Here is a 16,462-nt window from a genome sequence, read left to right as displayed (position 1 = left end):
GCTGTGTCCAGCTTCATGTGGCCTGAATTAACGGTGACTGCCCTGTCTGCTCTGGTGCTTGCTTTATGTTGCCACCGATGTACCAAGGAACACAGTACCAGCTGGAGAAAGTTCTAATGTCCCTGCTGCAAAATTCTGCCTCCTAGATTGTGTCTGTCAGAAAGAAAACAAAGTAGAATATTCAAAACCATGTGAAATAAGAGAAAAAGAAAAACTGTATGATCTCACTTATATGTGGGATCTAAGAAGACTGAGCTCCTAGATACAGAGGAAGCGATGGCTGGTTGCCAGAGAAGGGGGTGGGCAGTGGGCAAAGTGCACTTTTTCAAAAGGCTCTCCTCCCTGTTCTCTCTATATCTTAAACCTACATGATCTACCCCTGGGGCACCCCCTACCTCCTTCTTTGTCCATGTTACAGGAAAGGGACCCACGGATCCTCACATTCAGTGGGCTTTTCCCATCCAGGTCAACTTGGATTCCTCTGCCTTGTTTGAGATTTCTTATCTCTCTTCCCCTTGAAACGCTTTCCTTTGATTTTTTTTTTTGATATTGAGGTCCTTATAATTAGGTTCTACCAACAAGAGGTGCAAAACTGAGGGACAAATCCTCTTTTATTGCTGTGCCTCTATCTCCATGACGTGCCATGGTTGGAATGAGGACTTTAGGGAATAAAGAAGGAATATGGTCTTATTGGCTGGACAAGCCTGGATATGAATTGGGGTCATTGTTGACTGACTGGGGGTATTGAGCAGGTGGTGTTATCTTGGTGAGCTGAGGGTGGTGGAGATAATGTCAAAGAGAAAAAACTTGATGGGTTGTGATGAGGGTTAGAGATGACACAGGCTGGCACATGGCAGATGGCTACAGGCATTGACCTCCCCCCTCCCCTACATGAAGGTCCCTTTCAACCTCCTGCATAAAAGCCAAGAATGGGAGTTTTGAGTTTTCTATCAGAATCATCTAATATCCATTCCTCTTTTCAGAATCTGCTGTCCTATATCTTTTTAACAACTGATTTCCAATCAACAGTGTGCCTTTACCTCCACATCATCATCAACACTTGTTATTTCTTGTCTTTTTGATACTCATCATTCTGACAGGTGTAAAGTCATATGTCATTGTGGTTTTGATTTCCCCTGATTGAGCATCTTTTCATGTGTCTGTTGGCCATCCATATGTCTTCTTTGAAGAAATGTCTGTTCGCATCATGTGCCCCTTGGATTATTTGTGGTTTTTTGGCATTCTGACTGATTGTGATTAACTGAAGTCCATAGTTTATTCAGACGCCATTAGTTTTTATCTAACATCTTTTCTCTGTCCCAGGATCCCATCCAGGATACTGCTGTATTTTTGTTAATTTTTATATTTACACCACATTTATTTTTTCTCTCTTGACAGGTGTACAATATGTTTCAGCACCAGAGCCTTGGAAGTAAAGTGAACATCCAAGTTACCAAGCTTGTCCTGCTACGACAACGGCCTGTAAGTCCCCAGGGGTGCCCTTTAGAGTGTGCAGATGGTGCAACCGGTCTTGAAGTTTCCTGCTTGCTGTTGAGAGCTCAGGAGGTTGTCGGTCTCCTCTGTGGTCCCTGGCTTTGCAGATGGCAACAGCATGCCCTGGGCCAGGGCCTGGGGATGTCCAGAGCAGGGAGGGCAGGCACTGTGACTCGAAGCTTGGTGTGCACATAATCTGCTTGGAATCTTGAGGGAGCCCTGAGCAGTGGACCTGTGCACATCCTCCCTCCACCCCTAGCACATCTCACATGTGCAGTCTGGATGGAGAGGTCTTTGGAAGCCCTCTGGAGCTTCCAAATTTGGATTCACTGTAGAGATGTTTTCTGGTCTTTCAGTTGAGTGCATTCCCACGTGATAACGTCGCCTTGCAGAGGCAGGCCATGAATTTGATAATGGGAGACTAATGCTTGGTTGGGTACACTGTTCAGTTTGCCAAAAAAAAAAAAAAAAAAAATAGAATAATAACATGGTCTTCATTTGAACTTACAAATAAGGCCCTGGTGGCCTCTCTCTGGGTCTCTGCATCTTCCATCTTCCTACCGGCATTAGGTTTGTATCTGGGGGAAGCACATCATTGAATGACATCCCAACAAGCAGCTGTCTCCACACTATATTCTGAACATAAACTCAGGCTTCCCTGGGTGTTTGCTTCTTTAACTGCCCTCCCCCACCCCTGATTTACTTTAGGCCAAATTGTCCATCGGGCACCATGGTGAGCGGTCCCTGGAGAGCTTCTGTCACTGGCAGAATGAGGAATATGGAGGAGCCAGATACCTCGGCAACAATCAGGTTCCAGGAGGGAAGGACGATACGCCCCCTGTGGATGCTGCTGTGTTTGTGACCAGGTACAGCTGGATTTGGTCTGTAGCTGGAAATGTGATGGGAAAAAGACATTTCCCTCTTTGGAGGGGAATAGAGGGCCATTTGCTAGGAATTCAGGCTTGGAAATCAGACCCGGGGCCGCCTCTCTGAGCCTCAGTTTCCTCATCAGTAAAATGGGGATGAATGATAGTACCTACCTCTGAGTTATGAGGATTCAGTGAACGTGGGAAAATGCTTTTCTTTTCTTTTTTTTTTAATGTTTATTTAATTGAGAGAGAAAGAGAAAGAGAGAAAATGCTAGTGGGGGAGAGCAGAGAGAGAGAGAGAGAGAGAGAGAGAGAGACAGAAAATTCAAAGCAGACTCTGCAATATCAGTGCAAAGCCTGATGTGGGGCTTGAATTCACGAACCACAAGATCATGACCTCAGCTGAAGTTGGACACTGAACCAACTGAGCCACCCAGGCATCCCTGGGAAGGGTTTTACACAGTGCCTGGCCCAGAGTAAGGGCATGATAAATGTTAGCCATAATTTCTGCTATTGCTATTATTAGTATAAAAGTACTGAAATCCTGGCTACCCAGGAGTCCCAAGCAATTCATCTACTACCTCTCCCCTGCACCAAATATAATGTTCACTGGGAAAGAGCTAACTTGTGTTTGAGGCTGCCTCCAAACTGGCTTAAACACACTATTATGGGGGCCTTGGATACCCCGAGTTCCTGTAGGAGGAGGTCCACGTCGGCACACGTGTGCTGTGCGCAACCCCATCCGTGGGACCCCCTCAGGACAACAGCAGTGGGCAGAGATGCCTGGGGAATTCACATGGTGGTTCTACTTGAAGTAGGGAGCTGAGCTTCTTTCTAGACTACAGAGGTGGACTTTTCCAGACTGAGAGGGAAACCAGGGGCCAGCAGTGGACAACAGAAACCAGGGGCAGCCTTGTTTCCACATAGGCGGCAGCAATGTTATCTTAGTCTGCCAGGGCTGCAGTAACAAATTACCACCAACTGGGTGTGTCAAAACAACAGAAATTTAGTCTTTCACCGTTTTGGGGGCCAGAAGTCCAGGATCAAGGTGTGGGCAGGGCTGTGCTCTCTCGGAAGCTCTAGGCAAGGATCTTTCCTTCTTCCTAACTTCCAGTGGTTGCCTGCAGTCTGGCATTTTTGCCTTGTAGATGCATCATTCCAAACCTCACCCTTGGAATGCTAAACTTCCAAGGTCACTACTTTGAAAGTGGTTTGTATCAAAACTATATAAAATGTACAGGTTCTGATGTTCGTGAGAACTTTCCCCATGTAGTGTCTTCCCTGAAGTTTCATTGCTTGGCTGGAAAGCACAGGCAAGTGGTCTTGGTTTGGGAAGAGTAGCCACTGCTCCCCTCCCCTTTTTTGTCTAGAGGCAATAATAAATGTCACTGAAATCGCTGTTGACAAAGCTTCTGGATGAGCTCTTGCACAAAATGCCATCTGCAGACGTGAATGCACCCTCAGCCTGAGAAGGCTGCCAGTTAGGATTTCTGGCTTTCTTTTCTTTTTCCTGCTTCCAACAAACCTATTTACTGTATTGGAAATATTTGGTATAAACATGTTGGTTTTCTACATCTCACACCCATCAGGATGGCTGCTACCAAAAACAAACACAATAACAAGTGTTGGCAAGGATGCGGAGACATGGGAACCCTTCCTTGAGCACTCCTGGTGGGGCTGTAAAATGGTGTGGGTGCTGTGGAAAACAGTATGGAGGCTCTTCAAAATACCAAATACAGAATTACCATATGATCCAGCAATCCTGCTTCTGAGTATATACCCAAAAGCATTGAAAGGAGGGTTTCAAAGAGCTATTTGTGTACCTATGTTCCTAGCAGCATGACTCATAATAGCTAAAAAGTGGAAGCTGCCCAGGTTTCCTTCGATGGATGAGTAGATAAACAAAATGTGGTCCATCCATGCAACGGAACATTGTTCAGCCTTATGAAGGAAGTTATGTCTTGTCACATGCGACAGCATGGATGAACCTGGAGGACATTACGCTAAGTGAAATACACCAGTCATAAAAAGACCAATGTTGTATGATTCTATTTACATGAGACACCTAGAACAGTTAAATTCCTAGACACAGAGTGTAGAGCTGGAGAGAAGAAGGAATAGGAAGCTAGTGTTTAATGGATATAGTTTCAGTTTTGCAAGACGAAAAGAGTTCTGGAGATTAGTTGCACAGCATTATAAATGCATTCAACATCACTGAACTGTACACTTGAAAAACGTTTTAAGAGAGTAAATTTTATGTTCTGTGTAATCACAATAAAACAGTTTACAATTTTTTTTCTGGTTAAGCACCTGGGGGGGGGGCCGGGGGTGGTGGTCCTGAATGCATGGGGGTGGTTCTGAGTATGGGTGCTGGGGAGGGGGGGATGTCTGGTGGCCCCGAAAAGCAAGGTTCCTTCCGCTGCAGTCAGCATCAATGAAAAGGCATCCTACGTCCCATGGCCGTGCATCTCCCTCAGGAAGCCATGAAGATAGGATTTCCCCCCAAACCCAGCTCTGTGCTCCTGAGAAGCACCTGGAGCAAACATGCAGGGCCAGCTTGGAGCTCAACCACAGGTACACCTCTGCAGCTGCTCTTGAGAAACAGCCCCTTCCTTCCCTGAGGCCAGCTTGGGGCTGGGATTCTCTTTCCCGGTTTCATGCTGACATCTGATGAACTACCTGAGCAGTCGAGGTGCTTCCTCTCACCTGCTTCTGTGGAGCTGCCGGACCGAATCGGCCAGTGCCCAACCCACTCTCTGGGTCCTCGCAGCTGTTAAATGCAAGGCCTCCCAGAAGGACAGGGGAGGCAGCGCCAGAGTCGGGGCTGGGAGCCGAGTTGGCTGCGAGGCATTGTTTAATAATTAGAGGCCGAGAGCTGCAGTTCCTATGTTGGGATAATAACGGGCTGATGTTTTCACGTGGAAATTGGGTGCGAGGCAGCAGCTGCTCTTGAGAAACAGCCCCTTCCTCCCGGAGTAATCTGAGCTGAGGGTCTAATCACAGCTTGCACAGGCCAGGCGGTGTTTGGGGGCCAGTGTCCCCCAGTCCTGGGACTGAGACTGGCTTATGCAAGGGTTTCTTCTCTGCCCCCCCCCCCTTATGTGCTGTGGCTGAGCCTGAGAGTGCATTCTCCTGGACATCCACCAGCCCTACAGATGGCCAGCCGCAGAGATGTGAGCATGACATCATGTCCAGCAAAAGCTGCTGAGCCAGAAGCCACAGAAGCTGGCTTTCTGGCAGCTGCGGTCATGTCTGGGGCTAGAAAACACCTCTGAGTGAACTGAGTCTGGGACCATGTGGGACCCACACAGAGGACTGGGGTCCAGGAGGCTTCAGCACCTGGCACAGCTTTACCTTTGGCCGTGCATCTCCCTCAGGAAGCCATGAAGATAGGATTTCCCCCCAAACCCAGCTCTGTGCTCCTGAGAAGCACCTGGAGCAAACATGCAGGGCCAGCTTGGAGCTCAACCACAGGTACACCTCCTGCCATCCCTGAACCTTCCCCTCCACGTAACTCCATCCCACTCCCCGGGAATCGTCTTCTCTTCAGACTTTGACCAAGAGGGTCTCTTGCTGGCTTTGCTCATGGTGAGGGCTCAGTGAGTATCTGTGGAGCATCACGTTACATTTTCCTGGGGTTTCCAAACACTGGGGAGACCAGGCCACCGGGAAGCTTGCTGGGCACATTGCAAGTGGTCTGGAAATGTGTGTCTGCCAATAATAAAGGAGCCACTATTTATTAAGCCCCAACTGTATGCCAAGGCAATCGGTTATGCACAGGATTAGCTACATAAACTGTGGGGCCCAGTGCAGAAGGAAAATGTGGGACCCCACATGACAAAGACTTTCAAGATGGTGATAGCAGAACAGTAAAAACCATGTTGCAGGACGGGAAGCTTGTGAGCACACAGGCACGAAGCACACCAGGTCACAGAGGTCCACACAGCCTTCCTTCTCTTGAGGAACAAGTGGCGGAAAGGGAATGGACTAGAGACTGTAGAGTTGTGTTGGGACCTCACTTGAATCCTACAGCCCCTGAAAGTGGGTTTGGCATGAATTTGCGGTGGGAGCACCTGAAGATGAAGCTGCCCCTGCGGCAACATGGCTTGTGTTTTCTCTTCTGAGAAACATCCTTGGCAGGAAGAAGAAAGAAGAGTCAAATTTTGGCTGACTCTTTTAAGCCAGAATTCTTTTTTTTTTTTTTTTTTTTTAATGTTTATTACTTTGAGGATGAGAGAGAGAGAGAGTGTGTGAGCAGGGGAGGGGCAGAGAGAGAGGGAGACAGAGAATTGGAAGCAGGCTCCAGGCTCCGAGCTGTCAGCACAGAGCCTGACGTGGGGCTCAAACTCACACACTGCGAGATCATGACCTGAGCCAAGCCGAAGTCGGACACTTAACCGACTGAGCCACCCCCGTGCCCCTCTTAAGCCAGCGTTCTAATTGAGCTTGCCTCTGTCCTCTGTGAGCAACTCCCACTTCCTCAGGTGACGCAATGGATGATGTTGCAGGGTCCATCATTTGAGATCACCTGTTTCCCTTCAGGGAAGTCACGGGATGAGAGAATACACAATGCTCCTGTCAGCCAACAGCGCTGGCTATCCCCAAGATGGCGCCCGTGAAGTGGGCACCATCTTCTCGGTTCTGTTTAGTTCTTGACTGTGAGACTTGTGGTCATGTGTGATTTCTCCTTTTGCCCACGCTTCAGTTGCTCACGCTGGGAAACCCTGGAACAAGGCATTGGGCCAGCTTGGTTATTTAAATGGAAGGGGTGTCTGATCAAGAATGTTGAGTTGGGGTCAGATCCATACCAGAGCAGCGAGCATATATATGTCCCTAATTTTACTTGTTTGTTTTTCTCTCTGCTGCTACTTCTTGCACCTTCTACTGCCTATTACTTAGTCTTTTAAAAGGTCATCTTTTTTTTTGAAGTTTTTATTTTAATTCCAGTTAGTTAACATGCATTGTTATATTAGTTTTAGATGCACAGTATAATGATTCAACACTTCCATACATCACCCTGTGCTCATCACAAGTGTACTCTTTAATCCCCATCACCTATTTCCCCCCCCCACCCCCCACCCCCGACCCCCCAACTCTGGTAACCATCAGTTTGTTCTCTATACCTGAGAGTCTGTTTCTTGGTTTGTCTCTCTTTTTTCCTATGCTTGTTTGTTTTGTTTCTTAAAATCCACATGTGAGTGAAATCATATGGAATGTATCTTTCTCTGACTGGTTTATTTCACTTAGCATTATACTCTCTAGCTCCATCCATGTCGTTGCAAATGGCAGGATTTCATTCTTTTTGTGGCCAAATAATAATCCATTTTATGTATATACCACATCTTCTGTATCTATTCATCAACCGATGGACACTTGGGCTGCTTCCATAGCTTGGTTATTGTACATAATGCTGCTGTAAACATAGGGGTGCGTGTATCTCTTTGAATTAGTGTTTTTGTATTCTCACTACTGGGCATTTACCCAAAGAATACAAAAACACTCAAAGGTCATCTTTGACAAAAACAAACAAAAACAGACAAACAAGAAACCTCAAGGCTTCCTTTTATGGCTCTTGTGGTTATCCTCTCTCCATTTCCATGAAAGTTCCCTTGGTTTTGGGGTAAGGTTATGAAAAATGTGGGGTTTGTGAAAACTTCCTTTTTCCCTTTATTAAGATTGTTTTACAATTGATGATAAAAATAGAAGGGCTTGCTAGGAAAAAATTAGAAACTTGTAGTAAGCAGAACCCACGGGCGCTGCTGACAGGATTGGTCCCTGCTCCTCCTCGATGTCTCCCTGGCCAGTTCCGCGGGCCACACCTTCCGAGCTGCCCCAGCCTCTCCCCCAGGCTTGCCGGCTGTCTGGCACATCTGGTTTTGTACATCAGGACTCCAAGTGGAATCTGTGGGTCTAAGTAGGCAAGTGGAGTCTTTGACAAGCTTCAGGTGAGCCTGAAGCAAAGCCAGAGTCAGGAACGCACAGACTTTTATCTGTTTCCAGGGGATCCCACACAGCGCTGAGAGGCATCAGGCGCGGGTTACACTTTGGAAACAGATGCAACAGAACACACTGCACATTGGATTGGGATTGACATGGAGGGAGAAGGAGAGATGACCATACAAAGTTAGGTTAGGAGAGTACCACATGGGCTTCTCTGTCATTGTGCCCTCTGTGAACAAATGGGTCAGATCCTTCCCTGAGAATAGGTTGTGACAGAGGGTAGGAGAAGAATTGAGGACACTGATGCCAGGGGACAGAGTGTCAGAAAGGGGAAAGATGGCCCAACCCAGACCTGCCGTGTTCTTCCGTAACTTGGTTTAGTGTCAACCTTATCCGGCTGGCTTGTCCGGAAGAACTTAGAAAGTGAAATGAGACGTGGCTTCAGAACACACCTTGTAAACCTGAAGGAATTTAAGGGAGTGGGTGCTTTCTCTCAGCCCTCCATGGGCCTCCATGAGAAGATGAGCACGGGGCCCTGGAGGACCAGGCCACTGCTATTCATGGCCGGTCCCAGGCAGGGCACTGCCCCAACCGCTGGTTTGGTCAGCCCCTAACTGTGGGAACTTTGGGAAAGTATCATGGGAACGCTCTGGTTTGGGAAAAGAAGGGCCCAGACCTGTTGTTTCACACATGAGTGGCTAGAGGCCACAGCGAACCCCTTGTACCTGTGGAACTGGGGCTGGACCAGTGCTCTTCTCACATAGCCACACACCCGGGGGATCCTGGGAAGCTTTAAAGGGCATAACTTTCAGACATTACTTTTGTTGTCTTCTCCTGTAAGTGCCATTTGGTCACTTCAGCATCTAAGGCCAGTTGCTGCCCATGTCGAGGAGCTTGTGGAGGTCACTATAGTTTGACGATAGTGAATATTAATCGTCTCTGATGCATGATTTGCAAATGTCTGCTTCAAGAACTTTCTCAGCTGTTGGGAGGGAGTCCTCCCAGCAACTGAGTGTTAGGTGGAGTCGTTAAGCTATGAAAGGGGGCTTTATGTGGGGTAACTGGGCCTACGAGGTGGGAACTGTGGATGGGTTATTCTTGACAAGTGGCTAATTGGTGTTCTTCACTATAAGCTGGGCCACCTGAACCAGTAACAGAGCAGGATAACCAATCGGGCTTCATTGACAGTGTTTTCTTCTCCCATTCTTGGGGGCCACTGCATACACCTGACCAGGTCTGTCTTTGTTTTTTTTCAGGACAGATTTCTGCGTACACAAAGATGAACCGTGTGACACCGTTGGTAAGTCTAGAGGCAGAATAATAATAATTTAAGGGGCTGCCGCCCCCCTGTGATAATCTGGAGACTTGGTAAGACTTCTAGTCTGGAGGAACTGTCCTCAGACACACTCTGCCTTTTCTGTTGCCTCTTTTCTTATAAATTAGTTCTTTGACTTTATTTTACTTCATTTTTTTTCCCCTGATAAATGTTGAGGTTGTTCATGGCAGAAGATGTCCAAACAGATGCTTAATAAGGAAGGTATGAAAAGTTAAATCATAGAAGGTGTCTCCAGGGGCTGCCTAAAGATGACTGTGGTAGGGGACACAGTTGGCACTGAGCCTCTTGGTCACTCATGCAGGAGGGGAACCCCCCCCCCCCACCAAGTTAACACAGTTGTCATGAGACAAAAGCTTACCGTTTACTCTCGTGTATGTGGGTGATCTTTACCAAGTGTCCTAACAGGTGACTGTATGGGGGTGAGACAGGTCTCCTCTGCCAGTCTGGGCACCAGGCTCGTTTCCTTCTGGTCAAATGGTACTGAGACCAACACGTGGCGCTGACAAGGCACATTTTTCTTCTTCCCCTTCCCTCCCTTCCTCCCTCCTTCTACTTTTGCTTCCTCCCTCAGCTTTTTCTTCATTTGCCATTTTTTTTTCTCTTCTATCCTCAGTTGTATCTGGCTTGTTGTTGACATGTTGTAGGTTTCAAACTGGAACCAGTCTTTGAGCATAGGAATAGGGCCCTTGGTTAACAGAGGAAACCCCAAGACGGTTTCCAATTTTGACTGCTATAGCACTAACCTTTATCCACCAGGAGGTTGAAATATTGTACTGCCAAGAGCAAGATTCTGAACGTGATGTGCTTTGAATTGTAGTAAAACAGTATGGGATTGACAAATATTATTGTGGAATTCAAATGTTTAAAAACCTGTGTTTCCTAGGGAGTCCTGGCAGTGGGTAATCCTGAGCCTTAGCTCTGGCTCGGCCACATATGAGCTGGGTGACCTTGATCATTTTAAACTAGGTGGCTTAAAAGGCCCTACAAAATCTAGTATGATGGGGGGTGCCTGGGTGGTTCAGTCTGTTAAGTGTCTGACTTCAGCTCAGGTCATGATCTCACGGTTTGTGAGTTCAGGCCCCTCGTCAGGCTCTCCCTGACAGCTCAGAACCTGGAGCCTGCTTCAGATTCTGGGTCTCCTTCACTCTCTGCCCCTCCCCCACTTGTGTGCACGTACTATTTCTCTATCACTCAAAAATAAATAAATAAACGTTACAAAAAAACCTAGTATGATGATAGCTAGCATTCATGTCACATTTTAGAGTTTTCGAGATGATTTTTTTTATCTTATATTCCACCAGTCCCCTAAACAAATCTGGGAGACAAGTGTCAAAAACTACCCCACCAATCCATGCTTCATTGTCAGGGGCTGTCTCCATAAAGGAATCGCTATGCAAATGCATCATAAAATCAGCTCCAACAGAGGGATAGCTGACACCCATCGCAGTCCATTTGGGGCTTGAGGAAGACCAGTATCCCTTGGCAGAGCCAAAAAAGCATGTACTATCTCAAGGAGCGGCTGTTCCTTCCCAGCATTTGTTCACAAATCAGCTTCTGCACTTCTGCCCAGCAGGGGGTGGGGTGCGGTGGGGGTTGAGGCTGCTCCAGACCCCTCCCACTCCCTGTGCTAGCCTCTGAGGAGATACCCGTTGCATTGCCCTTGCCTGAATGTCTTTCCCAGAAGACTCTGTACCAGGCAGAGCCAAGCTCTGCCCTTCACCTGTGTGACCTGGTACAGGGCTTTCAAGTCTTGGTCACCACTGTTGATTGATTGATTGATTGATTGATTGATTGAATGCATGCATAAATGCAGATGAAGGAATTGCAGGTTTTCTTTCATATGATTTATAGCTGGCTTTCTTTTGAGTATATAATTTTCACATCAACCATCAATTGTGATTATGTACTCTATTTCAGACCCCCTGTTAAAGAGCGAAGAGCTAGTTCTGTCTTTCTTCTTTCTTCTGAACTAGTTCACCTTGCTACTTAAGTCCATCTGCTAAGGCTATTCTATTGAAGTACCATAGATTGAGCTGCTTAAACAACGGAAATTTGTTGTCTCATGCTTTTAGAGGCTGGAAGTCCAAAATCAACATGTCGGCCTTGGTGGTTTCTCCTTGAAGCCTCTCCCCTTGGTGTGCAGATGGCTGCCTTCTCCCCCATGTCCTTAGCTGGTCTTTCTTGTGTGTGTCTGTGTCCGGACTGCCTCTTTTTTTTTTTTTTTTTTAACTTAATTATTTATTTTGAGAGAGAGAAAGAGAGAGAGAATCTCAAGCAGGCTCTGCCCTGTTAGCACAGAGCCCAGTATGGGGCTCTAACTCATGAACCATGAGACCATGACCTGAGCCGAAACCAAGAGTTGGACACTTAACCAACTGAGCCACCCAGGCGTCTCCTGATTACCTCTTCTTTCACGCATACCAGTCATATTCCATTAGTGCCCCACTCTCATGACCTCATTTAACCTTTGTTACCTTTTAAAAGCCCTATCTCCCAATACATTTACATTGGGAGTTAGCACTCCAACATAGGAATTTGGGGGAGGGGGGCACAATAGCAATCCATAGCACTGCTGGGGAAATCTTACGTCCTTATGTGACCTCCCAGATGTGTGTGTCTCATTTCCTCCACAAAGTCTTTTAATTGCATGGACCAGCTGTAATAATTCTTTATGTGACAGCCGGTTAGCTCAGGGCTGAACTAGCCCCGTCTCTTACTTCCTTATGGCATGCTCTTTCCAATACCTCAGTGATTTTCAGCTTTTACAAAGGAAATGAATCCCTTCCTTGAAAACAAAAAATAGTTACATGGTGCTTTTGTTTTAATGTGTCATAATTTATTTGTACTATTAAGTCAGTTCGTAAGGACAATGGTGAGTCCAGGAAGAGAAAAATTTGAAAGCTGGGGTTATGACAGGCTTCTAGCAGTCTCATTTGATCTGTTTCTGTGCTTTTTTAACTTTTTATTTTGAAATAATTATAGAATAGCTGAAGGTTGCCAGAGTAATTCAGAGAAGTCTCTTGTACCTATCACCCCACTTCCTCCCATGGTTACATCTTATGTAACCGTAGTGTTATTTCCAAAACCAGGAAATTGATTGGCACAATGCAATGAGCTAGACTACAAATTCTACTCAGATTTCACAGGGTTTTTGCATGAACCCATTTTGGGGTATGTTTTTACATATGGTTCTATGACATTTTATCCCATATGTAGATATTCATCCAACCCCCAGGAGAGTCAGGAGCAGAACCAGTCCATCACCTCCAAGCAACTCCCTTGGGCTGCTCCTGTAGAATCTCCCTTCCTCCCTCCCTGCTCCCCTCCCTGCTTCCCTCCCTTTCTCTAACCCCTGGCTACCATGTATCTGTATTCCATCTCTGTAGTTTTGTCATTCCAGCATCCAATTTATTTTTGTATTTTGTTTTGATTCCACGGAATGGAAAAAATAATCTGAATCACATAGATATGTGGTTGCCAGTGCTAAGAGATTTTGAACAGCTGCCTTCAAATCTCAGGATCCAGCTCTACCAGGAGGGCTGTGCCCTGGGTTCTGCAGAAAATGAGATAATGTGGTACCTTGAGAAACTTAGGAAAGCTTGGGAATCACCAGTGTTTTATAACTTGGCATATTACAGTGTTTTTTTATGTGTGTGCTTTCTTGTTTTGATTAGGGTATAACTTACATATGGGAAAGGGTGCAAATCTTGGTGAAATTTTAAGTTATGCCTATGCGCTTTTTTGGTATTTATTGAAATAGTTTTAAAGCTGCATTTTAAATTCTGTTTTAACCTATTTTTAAATGGTGGTAAAATGTATATAACATAAAACTTATACATAAAATCTTAACCATTTTTAAGTGTGTGTTTCAGTGACGTTAAGTACGTCCACACTGTTGTGCGATCATATGTATGTAGTCTCAAAACCACTACTCAGATTAAGGTATGGAATGTCATCTGACCCCTTCAAAGGTTCCCTCCTATCCCCTCCCAGCCACTATCCCTCCAAAAGCAACTTACCATTGTAAATGTTTTATTACTGTCCTGTAAAGTAGCTTAAAATAGATTTAAAAGTTAAATTTGAACAATCCATTTGGAGAATCTCTGAGGTAGTTAGTAGAATTTGGGGTTCTGTTAAAAATACTTCCCCTCAAAAAAAAAAAGGTGGGGGTGCCTGGGTGGCTCAATTGGTTAAGCATCTGACTTCAGCTCAGGTCATGATCTCACAGCTCATGGGTTCGAGCCCCGTGTCAGGCTCTGTGCTGACAGCTCAGAGCCTGGAGCCTGCTTCAGATTCTGTTTCCCCCTCTCTTTGCCCCTCCCCTGCTCACACTCTCTCTCTCTCTTCAAAAATAAACATAAAAAGAAAATTTAAAAATACTTCCTCTCTACATTGTTCCATCTGCATTAGCCCATTTCAGCAGACCAGGACCCTGATTGCAAGGAGCAAGCAAAAAGGGCGTTTATCAGAAAGGGCCTGCCATGACGGTGGCAGATCTGGTGGGAACACAGCACCCTAGGCAGCCCTGGCAGGTGAGGCCATAGACACCATGCAGAGGTCAGTGTTGGGGCCTGCAGGGAATGGCCTCCATCTATACGCACAGCCAGCTGTTTTTCACCAGCTCCCAGGCCTGCCCTAGGTCACCTGCGCAGGATATGAGGGGGGCTCTGGCTCTTTGGGCTTGCGCAGGGGGGGCTATACTCCTTCCCACAACAATGCATGGGATGGAGTTCTCCATGGCGGGGGGGGTGGTCCGCGTGCTTTAGCCAGGAGGAGGGACGGATGCTGGACATTCCAGAACCACCAATGTCACTACATCCTTTCAGTAAAGACTGAAATATGAGAGACCAGCATATCTGCAGCTTACTGTCTGTGCACATCACAAGGGTCCTACTAACAGAGGCAAGGGGAGCTTCCCTGGCCCTAACCAAGGTGGTCCCGACCCCTGAGGGGGCTCGCCAAGATCTACCACACTGGATAGGGATTTGCCTACACAGACTGAGTGAACATGATTTTAAAACCATCATACCTTATGGACCCTCCCTCCCAGCTCTGGAAGGAAAAGGGATGGCACCATAGAGGTTCTGCTGATCTCTACCTTGGAGGAGGACACACACAAGAAGAGACAACTCAAGGCAGGAGGATCTGGAAAAACAGCTTCATCCCTAAGAGAAGTAACTGTCCCCCTCACTGGGGGGGGGGGGCTTACTTTGCACATTACAAGCCTTGCCTTTGTGGGGGTTGGGGGTGGGCTTTTCCTTTGTTGAGTTGGTTCACCCTGAGCCATTGGCTTTGCTGCCAGCATCCTGAGGAAAATGCTGCCCTAGATGAGAAGGGGTGAGGAGTGCTCAGGAGTGTGAAAAGGCAAGACCTCTGGAAGCCTTTGTTGGCCGTTCACATTCCCACATTCCTCTTCCCAACACACATCTCTGCAGCCTGGATGACCAGACAGATTTCGGTTCCATGGCATTTGTCCCGCTCCCACATTTAGCTGTAAACTGAGCTGTGGTGAATTTTTTTTTTTTTTTTGATAGCCACCTTATTCAAGCTTCACTAATTTAATTACTGGGATTTATATTTTTCCTTGTTTGCCTTCATTTTTTTAATTAATGGAAAAGCCTCCTTTACCCGTGCCACTGCCAAGTCAAGGGATGTGATAATCCTGCACAGAGGACAATGGAAGTAAATGTTCGGTGGCCTCATGAAGTGTTTCACACACAAGGCCAGGGAGATGCTGCTGAGGGGCTCCAAGATGGGTCCATGCTCTGGGGCCCTGCTGCTCTGCACTGAGGGTCCCATGGCTGTCCCTGAACTTGGGAGGAAGGAGCCCTTCCCTATGTGGCCCACAGCACTGGTGCTGAACTCCCTAATAGGTGTGGGCAGCCCAGTGGGGACTTCATGGATATGGCCACTGACCTCCACATAACAGGTCTGTCATTGAGGGAGGAAAGGCAGAAAGGAGCATCACACATCAGGATGAAGGTTTGGGGGAATGATATTTCTGCTTTGGAAGTCTGTTTCAGTCCAACCTACACAGAGTCACGGAAGGAAGATGTGCTGGGGAACCAGTGAGAGACGAGGGAGGGTGGGGCTAGTGTCCTAACACTGCACCTGTTGGGTTTTTATTAAGTGCATCAAGGAGTTCATCAAGCTCTGAACTATGTCATGTCTAAGTAGGGCTAGGCAACTGGTGCTGTGGCTGAAAAAAGTGTGTAGATTCCCCCTGCCCTCTTTTGTGGAATTTCCTTCAGAGTGCACATTCATTTTTATGTGTTTTCATGGTAGTGTTAAGTCTTCATTCTGTGAGGGTGTGTTTGAATTGTAGAGATGTCAAGGTTCTGTTTGCTGAATGAGGCTGGAAAATTTGTTTGGGATAAAAATACAAAAGTTTTACTCATTAGACTTGAGCTTTGGGTTTCTTTGTTTCTGAGAGCTTTCCTATGGGTTTGTTTGCTTTATTTTGTTATTCCTTATGACCTTACAGAAGTTAGGGTTTGATTTTGCCACAAAATTGTTTGTCAGAAGTAGTCTCAGATGATTGCCTCTGATTACCCCATTGAATGAATAAGTTCTTATGTGTTTTCCTTATAACCTCACCCCATGCTGGGCACATGTTGCTTCAGTGTCAGGCTTACCCACACTGTGTCCTTTGTGTCTACTCTGAGAAGCTTACAGAGGAGAAGGCATACCATTCAATGACATGTTAGTTGTCCCAAATCAGATGACCTTAGGTCTTCGGCAAATTCATCTGTTTTTTAGAAGTTATATTGGTATTTATAGTTAGGCTCTTGACCATGATATGTGATTTTTTAGAGGTTTTATG

At 46.4% G+C, this 16,462-nt stretch overlaps 1 protein-coding gene across 4 annotated transcripts in view; it reads left to right on the top strand.

The window, feature by feature from the left end:
• Nucleotides 1-16,462, top strand: part of ADAMTS17 (ADAM metallopeptidase with thrombospondin type 1 motif 17) — a 346,524-nt gene that overhangs the window by 73,541 nt on the left and 256,521 nt on the right. For all 4 annotated transcript variants that reach the window (XM_058736751.1, XM_058736749.1, XM_058736750.1 and 1 more), the window contains exons 5-7: nucleotides 1,399-1,482; nucleotides 2,203-2,360; nucleotides 9,560-9,603. In XM_058736751.1, the coding sequence (XP_058592734.1) occupies nucleotides 1,399-1,482; nucleotides 2,203-2,360; nucleotides 9,560-9,603 (286 nt within the window). The remainder of the gene's footprint in view (nucleotides 1-1,398; nucleotides 1,483-2,202; nucleotides 2,361-9,559; nucleotides 9,604-16,462) is intronic.

The sequence above is a fragment of the Neofelis nebulosa genome, chromosome 7 (assembly GCF_028018385.1).
Source record: "Neofelis nebulosa isolate mNeoNeb1 chromosome 7, mNeoNeb1.pri, whole genome shotgun sequence".
Classification (NCBI taxonomy): Eukaryota; Metazoa; Chordata; class Mammalia; order Carnivora; family Felidae; genus Neofelis; species Neofelis nebulosa.
This window is presented reverse-complemented; position numbering and strand designations above follow the sequence as displayed.